The sequence below is a fragment of the Oenanthe melanoleuca genome, chromosome 1A (genome assembly GCF_029582105.1).
Source record: "Oenanthe melanoleuca isolate GR-GAL-2019-014 chromosome 1A, OMel1.0, whole genome shotgun sequence".
In the NCBI taxonomy this organism is placed as follows: Eukaryota; Metazoa; Chordata; class Aves; order Passeriformes; family Muscicapidae; genus Oenanthe; species Oenanthe melanoleuca.
In genome coordinates, this window is record NC_079334.1 from 69338501 (window position 1) to 69355827 (window position 17327).

Sequence of the window (17327 nt, forward strand, 5' to 3'; positions counted from 1 at the left end):
CCGGGACCCCCATCCCGCTGTCCCTGTGTCCCCTGTGTCCCGGGACCCCCATCCCGCTGTCCCCTGTGTCCCCGGGACCCCCATCCCGCTGTCCCCTGTGTCCCCTGTGTCCCCGGCACCCCCATCCCGCTGTCCCTGTGTCTCCTGTGTCCCCGGGACCCCCATCCCGCTGTCCCTGTGTCCCCGGGACCCCCATCCCGCTGTCCCCTGTGTCCCCGGGACCCCCATCCCGCTGTCCCCTGTGTCCCGGGACCCCCATCCCGCTGTCCCCTGTGTCTCCTGTGTCCCGGGACCCCCATCCCGCTCCCCCGCCGCGCCCCCGGCCCCTCTCCGGCTCTGCTCCGGCCGGGAGCGCGTTCGGGGTCCCGGACCCGGGACATTCCCTCTGCCCCAGCGGGATCGCTGCTCCAGGAGCTGTCCCGGCTCTGGAGAAGGTTCTGGAGCGCGGGCCCGCCCGGAACGAGTCAGGGGTCCTGTAACCCGCGATCCACCGGGATCCTGGGTCGTGCGATCCACCAGTGTCCGGGCGTGGTTCGGCCCGGCCGTTCTGGCCCGGCTGCCCCCGAGGGCCGCCCTTCATGGATATCCTCAATTCCCGGCTCGGGGGTGTCGGAGCCCCCCCCCCCTGCCAGGGATGAGGGCTCGCCGGGCGGGGGGCTCGGGGCGCGGGCACGGTGGCACCGGGGGCTCAGCGGGGCTTCAGGCCCCAGGCTGGCAGCGGGGTGAGCCCGGGGGGCAGCAGGGCGAAGGGGGGGCTCTCCAGGGGCTGCCAGGGCGCGGGAGCGGGGCTCCCGCCTGGAGCCAGACCTGCGGGATGGACACGGGGCTCAGGCACCGCCCGGCCCTGCGAGGGGCACCCAGGGGACCCCCACCCCCAGAAGCCCGGGGGTCCCCCCTGCCCGCGCCCCTCGTACCGCAGACAGCGTCGTCCCAGGCGCAGGGCCCGGGGGCGCAGAGGTGCAGCGGGGCCGGGGGTCGCCGGGGGGTGGCCAGGCCGGGGAGGGGCTGCGCCGAGCCCGCGGGGGCGTCCGGGAGCGGCTGTGTGGGCACCGGAGGGCGCGATGTCACCGGGCCACCCCAGAGGGGACCGGCTGAGGGTCCCCTCCGGACAGGGAGCGCGGGCTCCGGAGGGTGCCGGAGCTTTTTGGGGTGTCCCACATGTCCTACCTGTGCGGCGGGACCGAGGGCGGGCGGGATCCAGCGGCACCAGGAGCCTGCGTGGGCACGGGCGGGGACAACGTCCTGCTCGGGCACGGCTCGGTGCCCAGCTGACACCGGGGGGCGCACAGAGGGGCTCCGGGGAGGAACCCCAGCTGTGCCAGCGCCGAATTTCAGCCGCGTTCCCTCCCCGGGGAGCCCCTGGGTCCACCTCCCTCCTCGGGCCGCGGGTCCCACGTCCCTCCCCTCTGTCCCCGGGCTGTCACCTGCGCCGCCAGCCTCCAGCTTGTTCTCCCGTCGCCACTTGGCTCGGCGGTTCGAGAACCAGACCTGGGGAGAGGCCGCGAGCTGAGGCTGCCGAATCCCCCCCGAACCACGGCCCCGCGGCAGCGCCAGCGCCCCTCGGCACGGTCTGAGCGCCGGGACACCGGGACACCGGCTGGTGACACCCGGGAGAGAGCGGGGACACGGGTGGGACACGGGCAGAGGAAGGGGCTCCATCCCAGACATGGCACGGGCCTGGATTTGGGCATGGGCAGGGGAGAAAAATGCCCGTGTCCTGATCCCGGGCACGCACACGTGGGCAGAGGAAAGGCTCCGGTTCTGGGCATGGTCCCGAATGGACATGGACAGGACGAGCGGTTCCATCCCGGGAACGGGCACGGACCCGGCACAGGAGGGGCTTTGATCCTGCGGCTTCCCTCCTGGCCGGGCTGGGGGCACAGCGAGGCTCCGGGCGTGCCCCCGGCTGCTCTCGGGGTGCTTTGCCGTGCCGAGGGGTGCCCGTGGCACCGGGGACTCGCTGCGGGCACTGCCCGGGCAGCCAGAGCCGGCACTGGAGGGGAAGGGGCGGCCCCGCACCGAGAGGGGCTCGGCAGCGGCTCGGGGGTGTGGGGCTGGGGCTGCGGGAGGGATGTGAGAGGGGAGTGTGCCGGGGAGAGTGCCAGGTGTGCCAGGTGTGCCAGGGATGTGCCAGGGAGTGTGCCAGGTGTGCCAGGGAGAGACCCCCGCACGGAGCCAGGGGCAGCCCCAGCCCTCAGGAGTCGCCCCCAGCCCCCGGAGCCCGTGCCCAGCCCGTGCCCAGCCCGTGCCCAGCCCGGGCACAGCCAGCGGCGGTGACGCGGTTCGGAGCCGTGCCCGAGGGCAGGGGGAGCAGGGCGGGAGGTCCCTGTGCCCCCGGAGGTGTCCCCCGGTCCCAGCGGCCCGCCCGGACTGTCGCTGTCCCCAGGACACTCGGGCTGTCCCTGTCCCCAGGACATTCGGGCTGTCGCTGTCCCCAGGACATTCGGGCTGTCCCTGTCCCCAGGACATTCGGGCTGTCCCTGTCCCCAGGCCATGGCCGGGCTGTCGCTGTCCCCAGGACATTCGGGCTGTCCCTGTCCCCAGGACATTCGGGCTGTCCCTGTCCCCAGGCCATGGCCGGGCTGTCCCTGTCCCCAGGACACTCAGGCTGTCCCTGTCCCCAGGACGCGGCCGGGCTGTCCCTGTCCCCAGGACACTCGGGCTGTCGCTGTCCCCAGGACACTCGGGCTGTCGCTGTCCCCAGGACGCGGCCCCTTACCCGGATGGTGCTGTCCGGGAGCTGGGTGGCCGCGGCCAGGCTCTGGCGGGTGGCCGGGTCCGGGTACTGTCCCCTCTGGAACTCTGCGGGGGACATCGGGGTGAGGTGGGGGGAGCTGCCAGGGCGTGTCTGCAGCCAGAGCCCGGGGCCAGCGAACTGGGGCGCTCTGGGGTGTTCTGGGGTGCTTTGGGATAGTCTGGGGTATTCTGGGGCGTTCTGGGGTGGTTTAGGATGCTCTGGGGTGGTTTGGGATAGTCTGGGGTGGTTTGGGGTGAATTGCGGTGCTCTGGGGAGGTTTGGGATGCTCTGGGGTGGTTTGGGATAGTCTGGGGTGGTTTGGGGTGAATTGCTGTACTCTGGGGTAGTTTGAGATGCTCTGGGGTGATTTGCGCTGCTCTGGGGTGGTTTGGGGCGCTATGAGGTGATGTGGGGTGAATTGCAGTGCTCTGGGGAGGTTTGGGATGCTCTGGGGTGGTTTGGGGTGCTCTGGGGTGGTTTGGGGTGCTCTGGGGAGGTTTGGGGTGAATTGTGATGCTCTGGGGGAGGTTTGGGGTGCTCTGGGGAGGTTTGGGGTGCTCTGGAATGGTTTGCGGTGCTCTGGGATGGTTTGCGGTGCTCTGGGGAGGTCTGGGGTCCCGCAGCGGTGGCCGGGCCACCCACAGAGGGGCACGAGCCCATCCCAAAATTCCCCCCTTGGTTTCAGCCCCGCCCGGAGCCGGCACCCCGGGGCAGCGCACCTTTCTCCAGAGCCTCCGCCTGCTGCCTGGAGAACACGGTCCTGCTCCTGCTCCTGCTCCTGCTCCTGCTCCCGCTCCTGCTCCTGCTCCTGCTCCTGCTCCTGCTCCTGCTCCTGCTCCTGCTCCTGCTCCTGCTCCTGGCGCCGCTGCGGTGCCGCGGGGGCTGCGGGACCGCGGCCGGAGGGGACACTGCGGGGACACAGAGGCAGAAGCTGGAGGCGGGCCCGGGGCTGGGGGCTCCCGGAGGGGCTGGGAAGGGTCCGGAGGGGTCCGGGCTCCGGGACAGCCCAGCACGGCTCACCCGCCAGCCGCAGGTCGCCGGGCAGGGTCCTGAGCACGCGGTTGATGGAGGAGACCTGGGCAGGGAGAGGGGATGTGCCGGGGGGGACGGGACCCCCGGGGGCTGCGGATGTCCCGAGCTGTCCCTGGGGTCTCTCCGGAGCCGGGGATTCTCCGCGCCCGGCTGCTCCCCGTTTGTGCCCCGGGGCTGACGGAATCGAACGGGAGGCGGTGGCGCACGGGGATCGGCGGGGCGGCTCTGTCCCTGGGAGGGGACACTTGTCGCGGTCCCTGGGAGGGGACACTTGTCACGGGGCCACCGCTGAGGGGCGGGTCGGGGCTCTGCTTCCCCTGGGAAGGAGCGATTTGCCTTCCCCTCTCCACCTGCCCCAGGTCTCACCAAGCACCGAGCCCTTCCCTGTGGACGCTTCCCGAGCCCCTTCCCTGCGCATCATTCCCAGTGTCCCCAGTCCTTCCCTGTGCATCATTCCCACTGTCCCGAGTCATTCCCTGTGGATCCTTCCCATTCCCGAGTCCTTCCCACGGACTCGAGCCCTTCCCAGCACTCCGAGCGCTCCCCGAGCCATCATCCCAGTGTCTCCAGCCCTTCCCCGTGCATCCATCCCACTGTTCCCAGTCCTTCCTTGCACATCATTCCCATTGTCCCCAGCCCTTCCCGGAACATCCATCCCATTGTCCCCAGCCCTTCCCTGTGCATCCATCCCAGTGTCCCCAGCCTTTCCCTGTGGATCCTTCCCGTTCCCGAGTCCTTCTCACGGACCCGAATCCTCCCCAGCACTCCGGGCGCTCCCCGAGGCATCATCCCAGTGTCCAGACCCCTTCCCGTGCATCCATCCCAGTGTCCAGACCCCTTCCCGTGCATCCATCCCAGTGTCCAGACCCCTTCCCGTGCATCCATCCCAGTGTCTCCAGCCCTTCCTCGCGCATCATTCCCACTATCCCCAATCCTTCCTCGCACATCATTCCCACTATCCCAAATCCTTCCTCGCACATCATTCCCACTATCCCCAATCCTTCCTCGCACATCATTCCCACTATCCCAAATCCTTCCTCGCACATCATTCCCACTATCCCCAATCCTTCCTCGCACATCATTCCCACCATCCCGAGCCCTTCCCCGTGCATCACTCCCACCTCCCTCCACGCTCCCACCCCCCGGCCGTGCCCGGCCCCGGGAATTCCCGGGTTCCCCGGCCGGACTCACGCTGGGGACGCGGCTGCTGGCGCAGATTCCCTCGGCGTGCAGCTGCCGGCGGATCTGCCAGGCGAAGAGCCCGGGCTGCTCCAGCTTGAGCCGCGCGATCCGGGCCACCACGGCGGGGGTGGCCATGCGGGGCTTGCTGCCCCCGCCGGCCTTGGGCCCCACGGCCCCTGTCCGGTAGTAGCGGGCCAGGATTTTGCTGACGCAGCCGTTGGACACCTGCGGACAAAACTTGAGCGCGGGGAGGGTTTGGGGGGGAAGGAGAGCCCCAGCCCCGGGCCGGGCGCACCTTGAGGCTGCGGGAGATGTCGGAGCTGCGGGCGCCGCTCGCCGCCAGCGCGATGATTCTCTGCCGCTTGCACGTGGGGAGGGGGCGGCCGTTCAGGAAGAGCCCCCCGAGCTGGTTCACCCCGCTGGGCCCTGGGGAGGGGCACAGGGCTGGAGGGGAGCGGGGCTGCCGGTCCTGCCCTCCCGGCTACCCAGGACAGCACCGGGGCCGGGAGCGGCGGTGCTGAGGGGGTTTGGGGGAGCTGGGGCTTGGGGGGCTCCATCTGGGGGTGGGGCAGGCAGGGAATGGGGGCACCGGCCCCAGGAAGCAGGGAAAACACCCCATGGAAGAGCACGGGAGAATTTGGGATGGGTAGAGCGGGGACAGGCTGGGGGGCTGGATGTCACCGGGGGGACCCTGCGGCTGTGGCGGGGCACGGGATGGTGGCACGGCACATCCCCGGCTCCCAGCGGGAGCACCGGGACCTGCGCCCGGAGCCGCCGCGTTCTCACCTCGGTGCTGCATCGTGGGGAGGCTTCAGGGGGCCGCGGGTGCCTGGGAATGCCCAGCGGGACTCGGGGGATGCTGCGGGAACGGGTAAATCAGCGCCGCTGTCCAGGGCCTGCTGCGAGGAGAAGGGACGAGGGCAGGAATCTTGGAGCACAGGGTGGAAACGCCTGAGGGCGGCTTGGGAAGTCCTCGTGCTCCAGGCACAGCGGATAAAGACCCGGAAAAGGTCACGGGGCCCTGGAGAGGCTCGGGGGACAACGGGAATGCCGCTGCTGCCTGCACCGAGCAGCCGCCGGCGCGGAACGGAGCGGGCAGAGCTCCCCCGGACACCCCGCGGGGGCAGGGGGGTCCCCACGCCCACCCCGCCCCAGCTGAGGGCCGGGATCCACAGGGAATGGGGAGTTCCCCCACGCACACCACCCTCCCAGCAGCAATTCCTGCCCAAGATCCCAGCCAGCCCTGCCCTGTGGCACTGGGAGCCATTCCCTGGCTCCTGTCCCTCCATCCCTTGTCCCCAGTCCCTCTGCAGCTCTCCTGGAGCCCCTCCAGGCCCTGGCAGGGCTCTGGGCTCTGCCTGGATCCTTCTCCTGTCCTGTGAGCACCCCCAGCTCTCCCAGCCCGGCTCCAGAGGATTTCCCGGCAGGATTCCCGCAGGGACCCTGGTGCCGGTGCCTCTCCTGCCGTCGCTGGGCAGCCACAGAGGTGCCACCGAGCCTGGGGGCTGCTGCTCCCCCCACGGCCTTGCCAGAGCCCCCAATTCACCTGGGATTTCACCTGGAACACCCTAAAACCCCCCAGGCACCCCCAGCGTGGGGCTTTCCTGCAGTCCCCAGATCCCGCTGCTCCTCTTCCTTGCACATCCTGAACATCACGGTGTTTGGAGACACCGACCCTCGGTGACATTCGGGAAAAGCGACATAAATCCATCAGCGGGGACAAGTCCGCAGCTTTTCCTCAGCTGAGCAGCAAAGCCGAGGCGCATCCCACCTCCCTGAGCGCGGAGAGGGACGGGTCGGCCCGGAGCGCTGCACGGAGGCTGCTCCGGGGAGGAGGGAGCGGGACACGAGTCCCCTCCGGCATTCCCTGGCTGTGCCCGGAGCTCACACAGGGATTTCTTTCCCCACGGCAGCTGGGGGCACTGGGAAAGCCGAGCTGGGAGCCCTCGGTGCCTCTCGGATGGTGCAGGGAGCAGCACGAGGGACCCGGAGCCAGCGGGGAACCCCCGGGACCCCAAAGCTTCTCCAGCTTAAAGCGCGCCCACCACCAATCCCTACAGCGAATCCCCGCAGCTTTTCCCCGCGGGGAGAGGCGATCAGGAGAGCGGCAGTGCCCGGACGGCGCAAGGAGGTACCTGCGGAGCCTCGGAGGAGCCGGGCCGGACCGTGCCGGGCGCTCGGTGCCGGCAGCGCGGCCGTGATGTCACGACAGGAGGCGAGGGAGAGGAGCACGGGGAGGAAGGGGCGGCCCGATGTGACCGCGCCCAGCACGCCCGGCCCGGGGGGCTCCTGCGGGGCTCGGGGGCGCTCGGAGCCCCCCGGGCCGGGCGCGGAGCCGGTGCCGGGTGAGCGGCGGCGTTTCAGCACCCGCGGCCGGCGGACAGCACGGCCCCGCCGCGCCCGCAGCGCCCCGGGGACCCCCGGCCGGAGCCCCCCGAGGGGCTTCGCTCCCGCGTCTGTCCCGCAAAGCAAACAGGGACATATGGGGTTCAATCATAAATCCAGCTTGGCTTTTATTACATCGATTTAATTTATTTTGGGTGCTGAACAAATAGAAGGCGGCCCCCGGGGTGGTGGCTTGGCCCCGGCGGGGACTCCCCGGTGTGTTCCAGCCGAGGCACCGGCACAGATGGCCCCTTCTTGGAAGATTAAAAAAAAAAACAACGTTGTAAACCTTTCAAGTAAAATATTTGAAGAGCAAATATTAGCCAGCGAGGAGCCCATCACCGTGGCCCTGCGCGCCCGGCCCCGCGAGTCATCCAGCGTTATTTGCACCCCGGCCCCGGCCCCCGGGCTCCGCACAACTGCCCGCCTTTGGAAAATACCATATGCTCCGAATTACACATTAACCACAGCCCTGCGGGGCCCGGGCCCGGCCCCGGCCCCCGGGGAGCCGCCGCGCCGCCCCCCCGCCGCCCCCGGGGCGCCCCGTTTGTCCCGCACCCCGCGCTCGGCCCCGGGCTCCCGGCGGCGCGGGGAGCGCTGGCACCCGGGGCTGGGTCCCCCCCGCTCCGTCCCGGCCGCCCGGGACCCCCCCCGCTCCTCCCCGGCGCTGGGGGAGCCCCGGTGGAGCCCCCGGGCCGGGCGAGCCCCGCGCGTAACGCGGCCGCGGGGAGCGGGGCGCGGGGCCCGGCAGCGGGGCGGGGGCGCCGCCCCCGGCGCTGTCCCCGTGTCCCCCGGCCCGGGCGGGGGGCGGCGCGGGGGGCTCGGGGCCGCTCCGGAGCGGCGGGGCTGCCCCGGGGCCGTGCGCGCTGGCTCCGGGCGCGCCGGGCTCCGGAGCGCACGGCCCCGGGCGGCGCCTCGGCGCTGCAGGAACGGCCCCGCGCGGCCCCCGCGGCGGGAGGAGCCCCCCGAGCCGCCCGCAGCTCGGGGGGCCCGGGGCAGCCCCGCGGGGCCCGGGGCAGGCGGCGGCGGCGGGCACGGGGCCGTGCGTCCCCGGCGCGGCTCGGGCGCGGCGGCTGCTGCGGCCTCGGGCACCGGGACACCGGGAAAGAGGGAAAGAGGGACCGGGAAAGAGGGAGAGAGGGACCGGGAGAGGCGGGAGGAGAGCGGGGGAGAAGGGCAGAGAGGGGAAGGGGGAGATGTGGGGAGGTGGAGAGATGGGCACGTGGAGAGCAGAGACGGAGACAGGGATGGAGAGAGAGTGAAAGGGAGAGGTGGAGTCGGGAAGGGACAGGGAGAGGGAGAACTGGGGACGGAAGATGTGGAGACGCGCAGAGGTGGAGTTTGGAGAGGAGGAGAGGGGGGAGACAGATGGAGAGGTGATGAAATGGAGAGACAGAGATGAGGAGTGGAGAGGAGGAGAGGGGGGAGACATAAAGACACGGAGAGGTGTCTTTACAAAGACAGAGGTGGAGAAACGCTAAAATGGATAGATGGAAAGATGGAGACCGGATTATGGAGAATTATGGAGACATGGAAAGCCGGAGAGGTGAAGGTGTGGAGACGTGGAATGATGGAGGGGGGAAAAGGAGAGGTGGAGAGGAGTGGAGAGGAGTGGAGGGGTCATCAGGGAGGTCGGAGAGGTGCGAAGGCAGAGCTGGAGCGGTGGAGAGAGATTTGGAGAGGTGGGAAGGGAGCTCTGGAGAGGGGGAGGGACGATCCAGGACCCACCGCGGCAGCCGCGTTCGTGCTTCTGTGCCCGTCCCCTCCCTCTCCTCCTCAGGGAAGAGCTCGTGCAGGATTTTGGGATGCTGAGCATCCCAGGGGCAGGTGGGGATGCTTCCCCTGGGGGTGCTGGGCTGCCCGGGCTTCCAGCAGCTGGCACGGGGCCTCTGCCCTGGTGGCCCGGGAATGTCACCGCACAGCGGGGGGGCTTAGGGACCCGAGTGTCCCCTCCTGGCAGCACCCCGTCACTCCAGCTGGAGCTGGGAGGAAGGGAAAGTGGGGAAAAAGAAGAAGAGAAGAGAAGAGAAGAGAAGAGAAGAGAAGAGAAGAGAAGAGAAGAGAAGAGAAGAGAAGAGAAGAGAAGAGAAGAGAAGAGAAGAGAAGAGAAGAGAAGAGAAGAGAAGAGAAGAGAAGAGAAGAGAAGAGAAGAGAGAGAAGAGAAGACCCATTCCCACGGCTCCCAGGCGGGATCAGGGGGGCTCTGGGGTCCCCGGGGCTGCGGGGGGAGCACAGAGCTCCGCTGTCCCCAAGGAGGGCGTGTCCCAGGAACGCGCTGGTGGCAGCAGCGCAGCAGGGAGGGGTGTCCCCGGGTTCTGTCGGGGAGTTTGTGGGGACAGGGATCCGACTGAACAGATCCAGCATCTTCGCCTTCATCTCCGTCTCTGTTTTGTCTGTCTTTGTCTCCATCTCCATCCATATTTTGTCTCCATCTTTGTAACATTTTTCCCCATTTTCATCTCTGCCTCCATCTCTGCCCTTATCTCCATCCCATCTCCTCCTCCACTCCCAGACCATCTCCATTCGCAATCCCATTCCCCACCTTCATCCCTGTTCCCATCCCATCCCATTCAATCATCCTATTATCCCATCCCATTATCCCATCCCATTATCCCATCCCATCCCATTATCCCATCATCCCATCCCATCCCATCCCATCCCATCCCATCCCATTATCCCTTTATCCCATTATCCCATCCCATCCCATTATCCCATTATCCCATCCCATCCCATTATTCCATCCCAATCTCCCTGTCCCTGGGCTGTTCCCTGTTCCAGACCCGGCCGTGGCTCAGGGACATTTCCCTCTCCAGTGTCCCATCCCTGCTCCCACCAGGGATGTCCAGAAGGTTTTTGCCCTCTGGAGACGCTGTCACTCCAGTGCGGGGGGTGTCGAGCCCCTTCCCTGCCTGGGAGCTGGGGACAGTGGATCCTTGTCCCCTTTCCCGCTGTCCCCATTCCCGCTGTCCCCTTTCCCGCTGTCCCCACTCCCGCTGTCCCCTTTCCTGCTGTCCCCTTTCCCGCTGTCCCCATTCCCGCTGTCCCCATTCCCGCTGTCCCCACTCCCGCTGTCCCCTTTCCCGCTGTCCCCTTTCCCGCTGTCCCCATTCCCGCTGTCCCCACTCCCGCTGTCCCCATTCCCGCTGTCCCCACTCCCGCTGTCCCCTTTCCCGCTGTCCCCATTCCCGCTGTCCCCATTCCCGCTGTCCCCACTCCCGCTGTCCCCATTCCCGCTGTCCCCATTCCCGCTGTCCCCTTTCCCGCTGTCCCCTTTCCCGCTGTCCCCATTCCCGCTGTCCCCATTCCCGCTGTCCCCACTCCCGCTGTCCCCATTCCCGCTGTCCCCATTCCCGCTGTCCCCTTTCCCGCTGTCCCCACTCCCGCTGTCCCCTTTCCCGCTGTCCCCATTCCCGCTGTCCCCACTCCCGCTGTCCCCACTCCCGCTGTCCCCTTTCCCGCTGTCCCCATTCCCGCTGTCCCCTTTCCCGCTGTCCCCATTCCCGCTGTCCCCACTCCCGCTGTCCCCGGACCGGGGCCGTGCTGGGGCTGGGGTCCTGCAGGGACAATGGGTGAGGAGGGGCAGGAAGGAGCAGCTGTGGCTGCCCCTGGATCCCTGGCAGTGCCAAGGCCAGGCTGGACATTGGGGCTGGGAGCAGCTGGGACAGTGGGAGGTGTCCCTGCCATGAACTGCAGGGGTGGCACTGGGGGGCTCTGGGGTCCCTTCTATCCCAAACCATCCCAGGATTCCATTATTTCCCTCCCTCTGTCGCTCCTTTCTGCACGTCCAAGGCTGTTCTGCACCATTCTGGGCTTTCTCCCCACAGAAGGTCGCCCTGCTCCTCACAGAATCCCTGGAATATCCCATCCTCTCCTCCTGCAGAAGGTACAGGTGGAACTTAAGAGCCCAGATGACTCAGCCGACCAAGAAAGCCGAGTTTATCCCCACGTTCCCACCCACAACTTCACTTTCTTTTCCGTCAAAAGAAAGTGAAATCCATCAAAATGACGATTATTAAAAGATTCAGACTAAAAGAGGCAATCCGGGGGCTTGAAGGTGTCCTCCCCACCTGGTGAGATGCAGGTGCAAGATGGGACAGTGACATGGTGAGGAGCGGGCCCAGAAATTCCGTGAATCAGGATAACGGAGCTGCTCCTCCAGATGTTCGGGCAGAGATTTCCTGCCCCGAAAAGGGGGCTAAGTGTTAAAAACGGGGGGAACCCACGGAAATTAATAAATTGTAATCGAAGGGCTGGAGCAGAGAGATCAGAAGTGGTGGGAGGTTGAGGTAGGCAGGGGGAGAGCGGGACGAGGATTCCTCATGGATCGCAGACTTGGGCACAGCCAGGGCAGTAAAATCCTGGAGAGGGACCCGCTGGAAAAGGGGCGGGGGCTGCGATAGGGAGACAAACCCCGGAGTGAACACGCTCGGAAAAACATCAGAAACAGGGGAAAAACCGTCAGAAACGCGGGGAAAAACATGAGAAACAAGGGAAAAAGCCATCAGAAACAAGGGAAAAAAAAAACCATGAGAAACGCGGGGAAAAACATGAGAAACACGGGAAAAAAAAACCCATGAGAAACACGGGAAAAAAACATCAGAAACAAGGGAAAAAACATGAGAAACGCGGGGAGAAACCTCAAAAACACGGGAAAAACCATGAGAAACATGAGAAAAAACATCAAAAACGCAGGAAAAACCATGAGAAACACGGGAAAAACCATCAGAAACGAGGGGAAAAACATGAGAAATACTGGAAAACCATCAGAAACACGGGAAAAAAATGCTAGTGTGGGGGAATGTGCCGGGACGCGGCGGGCGGGTGCCCGTGGGGTGTTCCCCGCACAGCCCCGAGCGCTCGGTGCTTCCCGGCGGGGACCGGGACGTGCGCAGGGACAATTCCGGCACGGACGGACCCTCCCGGCCGCCCCTCCGCGCCCGGCACGGCACCGGGAGCACCCCGAGCACCCCGGGCACCCCAAGCACCCCGGGCACCCCGAGCACCCCGAGCGTCCCGGGCACCCCGAGCACCCCGAGCGTCCCGGGCACCGGGAGCACCCCGAGCACCCCGAGCGTCCCGGGCACCCCGAGCACCCCGAGCGTCCCGGGCACCGGGAGCACCCCGAGCACCCCGAGCGTCCCGGGCACCCCGAGCATCCCGGGCACCCCGGCTGCCGGGCGGGGCGGGGCAGGGAGCGGGTGGGATCTGCCCCAGGTGCGCTCCCATCCCCTCAGGTGCGCTCCCATCCTTCTCAGGTGTGGTCCCATCCTTCCCAGGTGCGCTCCTATCCTTCTCAGGTGCGCTCCCATCCCCTCAGGTGTGCTCCTATCCTTCTCAGTATGCGCTCCCATCCCCTCAGGTGTGCTCCGATCCCCTCAGGTGCGCTCCCATCCCCTCAGGTGCGCTCCCATCCTTCTCAGGTGCGCTCCCATCCTTCCCAGGTGTGCTCCGATCCCCTCAGGTGCGCTCCTATCCCTCTCAGTATGCGCTCCCATCCCCTCAGGTGTGCTCCGATCCTTCCCAGGTGTGCTCCCATCCCCTCAGGTGCGCTCCCATCCCCTCAGGTGCGCTCCCATCCCTCCAAAGTGCACTCTGATCCCCCCTCAGGTGTGCTCCGATCCTTCTCAGGTGTGCTCCGATCCCCTCAGGTGCGCTCCCATCCCCTCAGGTGCGCTCCGATCCTTCTCAGGTGTGCTCCCATCTCTCCCAGGTGCGCTCCCATCCCCTCAGGTGCGCTCCGATCCCCCTGCGAGTCATAGGTCCCTCTCCCAGCCCGACGTGCGGCGCCGTGGCCGCTCCGTTCCCGTTCCCGTTCCCGTTCCCGTTCCCCGGCAATGGCAGCGCTGCCGTTCCCTGCATTCCCCCCGTGGCCACCCACGGGTGACACGGCTCCGCTCGGGGCTGGCACAGGCACCGGGAGCGGCACCGGGAGCATCCCGAGCGCCTCCCAAGGGGCGCAGGGACCCCCAGCCGGTGACACGGGGCACGGCGGGAGTGACCCCCGGTTCTGGCTCCCCGGGACCCCCGCTCGGGGCTGGGGGGTGGGGTCAGCCAGGGACCCCCGGAGGGGTGGCAGTGCCCCCGAGGGAGCGCACCCGGACTGCGGGTGTCCTCTGGCAGCACCAGGTGACGCTGGGTGACCTCAGGAGCGCCAGGCCACCTCACCCGGCAGGGCGCAGTGTCCGTGGGCAGGGGGAGCGCTCCTGCCAGCGCCCCCAAACCAGCAGGGCTGGTGCCCCATTGTCACCCCGAGCCCGCCGGGTCCGGGCTGCGAGCGGCGCCGGGAGGCTCCGGTGGGCCTGGGGGGTCATGGGGGTGTCACGGAGAGGCCGCACAGAGCACCGGGGGACCCTCAGTGCCGACCCCGCTGGGGCTGCTCGGGGGGCACGCGGGGGTCCCGGCTCCTCCAGCCCCTACGGGACTGCACTGGGGTTCCCGGTCCGCCGGGCTGGGGTCCCCGGTCCCCCCTGGGTGACCCCAAATGCAGGGCTGGGCTGGGCTGGGGTCCCTGATTCCCCGCTGGGTGACCCCAAACCCGGGGCCGTGCTGTACTGGGGTCTCCGATCCCCCCTGTGTGACCCCAAACCCGGGGCTGGGCTGGGGTCCTTGATTCCCCACTGGGTGACCCCAAACCCGGGGCTGGGCTGGGCTGGGGTCTCCGGTTCTCGCTGTGTGACCTTAACCCGGGGCCGGGCCGGGCTGGGGTCTCCGATCCCCCCTGGGTGACCCCAAACCCGGGGCCGTGCTGTACTGGGGTCTCCGATCCCCCCTGTGTGACCCCAAACCCGGGGCCGGGCCGGGCTGGGGTCTCCGATCCCCCCTGGGTGACCCCAAACCCGGGGCCGCCCCCGCCGCGCGCGCCGGTGACGAAAGGGGGCGTGTCCCCTCCCAGCCCCGCCCCCGGTGACGGAAGGGGCGTGTCCCGGCCGGGCCCCGCCCCCGGCGCGGCGCGAGGCCACGTGTGCGCGCGGGCGGCCTTTGCCGACGTGTCCCTGGCGCCGCGCGCCCCGGAAGTCCCGCCCCCTCCCGCGCGCCGGGCCGGGCGGGGCCGCGCGGGCCATGACGTCACTCACGGCGCTCCGCCATTGGCCCAGGCACCGCGGGGCGGAGCGGCGCGCGCGGCGGGAGCGGCCGCCCGTTGGCCGCCGGCCGCGCGGGGGGCGGAGCCGAGCCGAGGCCACGCCCCCCCCGGCCCAGGCCCCGCCCCGCGGTCCCTTCCGCGCTCGCCCCGGGCCCCGCCGCGCTCCCGCCGCCCGTGCCCGGCCCGGCCCGACCCGCTTCCTCCGCCCGCCCGGCCCCGCCATGGCCTCCGCGGCCAACCCCGGCCAGGGCGGCTCCGCGCCGCCGCCCGTCGTCCAGCGCGGCATCGTCAAGATGGTAAGGGCAGTGCCCGCCGCTCCGCGCACCGACCCCGCGGCTCGCCGCTGGCCGGACCCCATCTCCCGCAGGCTCCCCCGGCGCCCCGGACCCCGCTGGGCTCCCGCCTCCCTTCCCGGTCACCGGGAGCCTGTCCGCTCCCCGGCCGGTGCCGGCTGCCCCAGCCCGCTGCAGCCCCCCCGGTGCTCCCGGGCCCCTTCCGCGGCCGTTGCTGACCCGTTACCGCCCGCAGCCCGCGGAGCCCTCGCTGCACCCGCGATCCCCCTGCAGGCCGGGCTCCCCCCGCCGTCCCGGCACCGGCACCGCACGGTCCCGCCGCCCCGGTGCCGCCCCGGTGCCGGGATGGGGCGGGGACAGCTCTGTGTCCCGGTGCCGGTGGTCCCGCTCCGCCGCCCGCCCCGAGCGCTCGCGGAGCATCCGCCCCGCGGGGCCGTTCCGGGGGTGCCGCACGTGCTGCGCCCGCTCCCGCTCCCGGGGCAGCCCCGCGGGCTCAGCGGCGGGACGGGACCCCCGAGCCCGGGACGGGACCCCGCGGACGGAGCGCGGGATGGGGGCCCGGGAAGGGTCCCCAAGTCCCCCGTGTCGGGTCCCCAAATCCCCCGTGTCGGATCCCCACGTGTGCCGGCAGCGGGAGAGCGAAGGTCGGGTTCAGTCCCGGTCCCGTGTCCCCATCCCGTGTCCCTTCCCGGTGCCTGTCCCGCCCCAGCCCCTTCCCTGCCGTGGCCCCAATCCCCCCAGACTGCTGTGCCCCAGTCCGGGTGGGTCTGGGGGTCTCAGCTGACCCCTTCACCTTTTCCCGGGCTGTCACCCAGCCCTGAGCCTGCGGCAATGGCGGGGACAGGGCTGGGACACTCTGGAAGTCAGGGGACACAAGGCAGGGATCGAGGATGGATCCCAGAGATTTGGGGATGGGCTCTGGGGTCGGGATGGGCTCTGGGGGTCAGAGGCTGCAGAGCGGAGCTGTGGGAATGGACACTGAGTCTGGGGATGGGCACCGGGGGTCCGTGGTCAGACACCGGGGGTCTGCCCTGGCTCCCTCCCCGTGCTGTGTGTCACTGGTGACGAGGGGATGTGCTGCTGCCCCCCTGGCCTGGCTCCTGCCCCCCCTGCAGCTTTTGGGATGCTCAGGACAGCCCTCACCTGGCCTGGCTCCCTCCGCGGGGATGTGGATCCGCAGCAGGATTTTGGGGCGGGTTTTGGGCTCTGCCGGCAGCTGTGCCTGGCAGTGCCCCGTGCCCCACAGCCCGGGATGGGCTCTGTGGTCCCTTTCCAGGCCAGCCAGCCCAGAATTCCCCCGGGAGAGGGGGAGAGGGCACGGGACCGGGGCCAGCCACGTGCTCTGCTGCGCTTCCCGTCACAGCTTTGAGGTTTTTGGGGTTTTTGCACCTTCCTGTTGCAATCACAGTCACCTCACCGGAATCACAGTGGGACCACGGGGTTTGAGAGCAGGATGGGGATGAAGAGCAGGAATTTTCCTCCCACTTCTGTCAGGATTTTTAACCCTTTGTGCCCCGCAGGGGCAGCTCTGGGTTCTGGGTGTGGGATTTGGGTGCTGTCCCTTCTGGTGCTCTGGAGCCACCTTGGAGCTGGTCTGGGCACCCTGTGTGCCTGTGCCGTGTCCTGTCTCTTTTCCAGCCTGGATTAAGCCTGGTTTGAGCCCAGATTTCTTTAGTGGAGCCCTCAGTGGGGACAAATGGGACCTGGGGTGGCTTTTGCTGGCACGGTGGGACAGTGACACCTGGCTGCTGGAGCTGTCCCCAAGCCATTGCTGTCACTGACCGGTCCTGGAGCAGTTCCCAGCTGGGACAGCCACAGGTGTGGGTGGCAGACAGGAATTGTGGCCACTCCCAGGGGTCACAGGGATCTGGGGCTGGGGTGGGATGTCCCCCCAAAGCACTGCACTGCCCCTGGAACATGAGCAGCTCTGCCAAGGATCCCACCCCGGGATCCAGGGCTGGTGTTGGGGATTGAGCAGAGCAGCTCCAGCATCCTCGTGCCCTATAAATTAAAGATTAAGGTTAATTACAGCCATGAAACCTCTAAGTCCTTAAGCACTGAGCACTGATCGCTCTGGGTGTGGTGATTCCCGGTGGCTCCAGGGGTCAGGGGCAGCAGGAAAGGGGTGCAGGGGGCACCCAGGCCTCGGGGTGGGCTCAGGGCAGGGGGATTCATGTCCTGGGCACGGGGCCGGGCTGGATCTGCTGGTGGAACGGAGCTGGAGGGGTTTGGGATCCCTGCAAACATCCCTGGGGATTTCGGGGGGTGGGGGGCCAGGGCAGGTGCTGGAACCCGACCCTGAACTGGATCCAGAGATCTGGGAGTGGGGACAGAGAAATCCTGGGAGCAGGGAGATCATGGGGACAAGGAGATCTCTGGGAGCAGGGAGACCCTCAGGAACAGGGAGATCTCTGGGAACAGGGAGATCCCAGCACTGCTCTGCTGTGGGAGCTGGGGCCGTGCTGTGCCTGGGGCTGGAGGTGTGAGGGGATTCTGGCAGGGGGATTGGGGTTGGTGGGGGGTGCCCAGCTTGGGGCTCTGAGCACCCAAAGCTGTTCGAGGACATCCTGCTGGGCTCATCTGGAGAGCACCAGGACTAAATTCCCGATTTTCCAAG

At 68.5% G+C, this 17327-nt stretch overlaps 2 protein-coding genes across 2 annotated transcripts in view; one reads left to right on the plus strand and one right to left on the minus strand.

The window, feature by feature from the left end:
* Positions 1-592: 592 nt before the first annotated feature.
* LOC130248715 (paired box protein Pax-4-like) lies at positions 593-5840 on the minus strand. Its single transcript, XM_056482674.1, has 10 exons — positions 5738-5840; positions 5247-5377; positions 4961-5176; positions 3758-3812; positions 3457-3645; positions 2720-2802; positions 1425-1488; positions 1168-1214; positions 915-1038; positions 593-807 (listed from the first exon to the last, which is right to left on the minus strand). Exons 1-10 carry the CDS (start codon positions 5748-5750, stop codon positions 689-691), a joined length of 1041 nt encoding a protein of 346 aa, XP_056338649.1. The 5' UTR covers positions 5751-5840; the 3' UTR covers positions 593-688.
* Positions 5841-14547: 8707 nt separating this feature from the next.
* SND1 (staphylococcal nuclease and tudor domain containing 1) overlaps positions 14548-17327 on the plus strand; it is a 96609-nt gene continuing 93829 nt past the window's right edge. Inside the window, exon 1 of the mRNA XM_056482666.1 lies at positions 14548-14713. Coding sequence (XP_056338641.1) covers positions 14639-14713 — 75 coding nt within the window. The 5' untranslated portion in view covers positions 14548-14638. The remainder of the gene's footprint in view (positions 14714-17327) is intronic.

Excerpts from the sequence above, each read along its gene's own strand:
- LOC130248715 (XM_056482674.1), bottom strand. Across the intron at positions 5,177-5,246 it reads ACATCTCCCGCAGCCTCAAG|GTGTCCAACGGCTGCGTCAG; the intron begins GTGCGCCCGGCC and ends TTTTGTCCGCAG. Across the intron at positions 1,215-1,424 it reads GCTGGAGGCTGGCGGCGCAG|GCTCCTGGTGCCGCTGGATC; the intron begins GTGACAGCCCGG and ends GTGCCCACGCAG.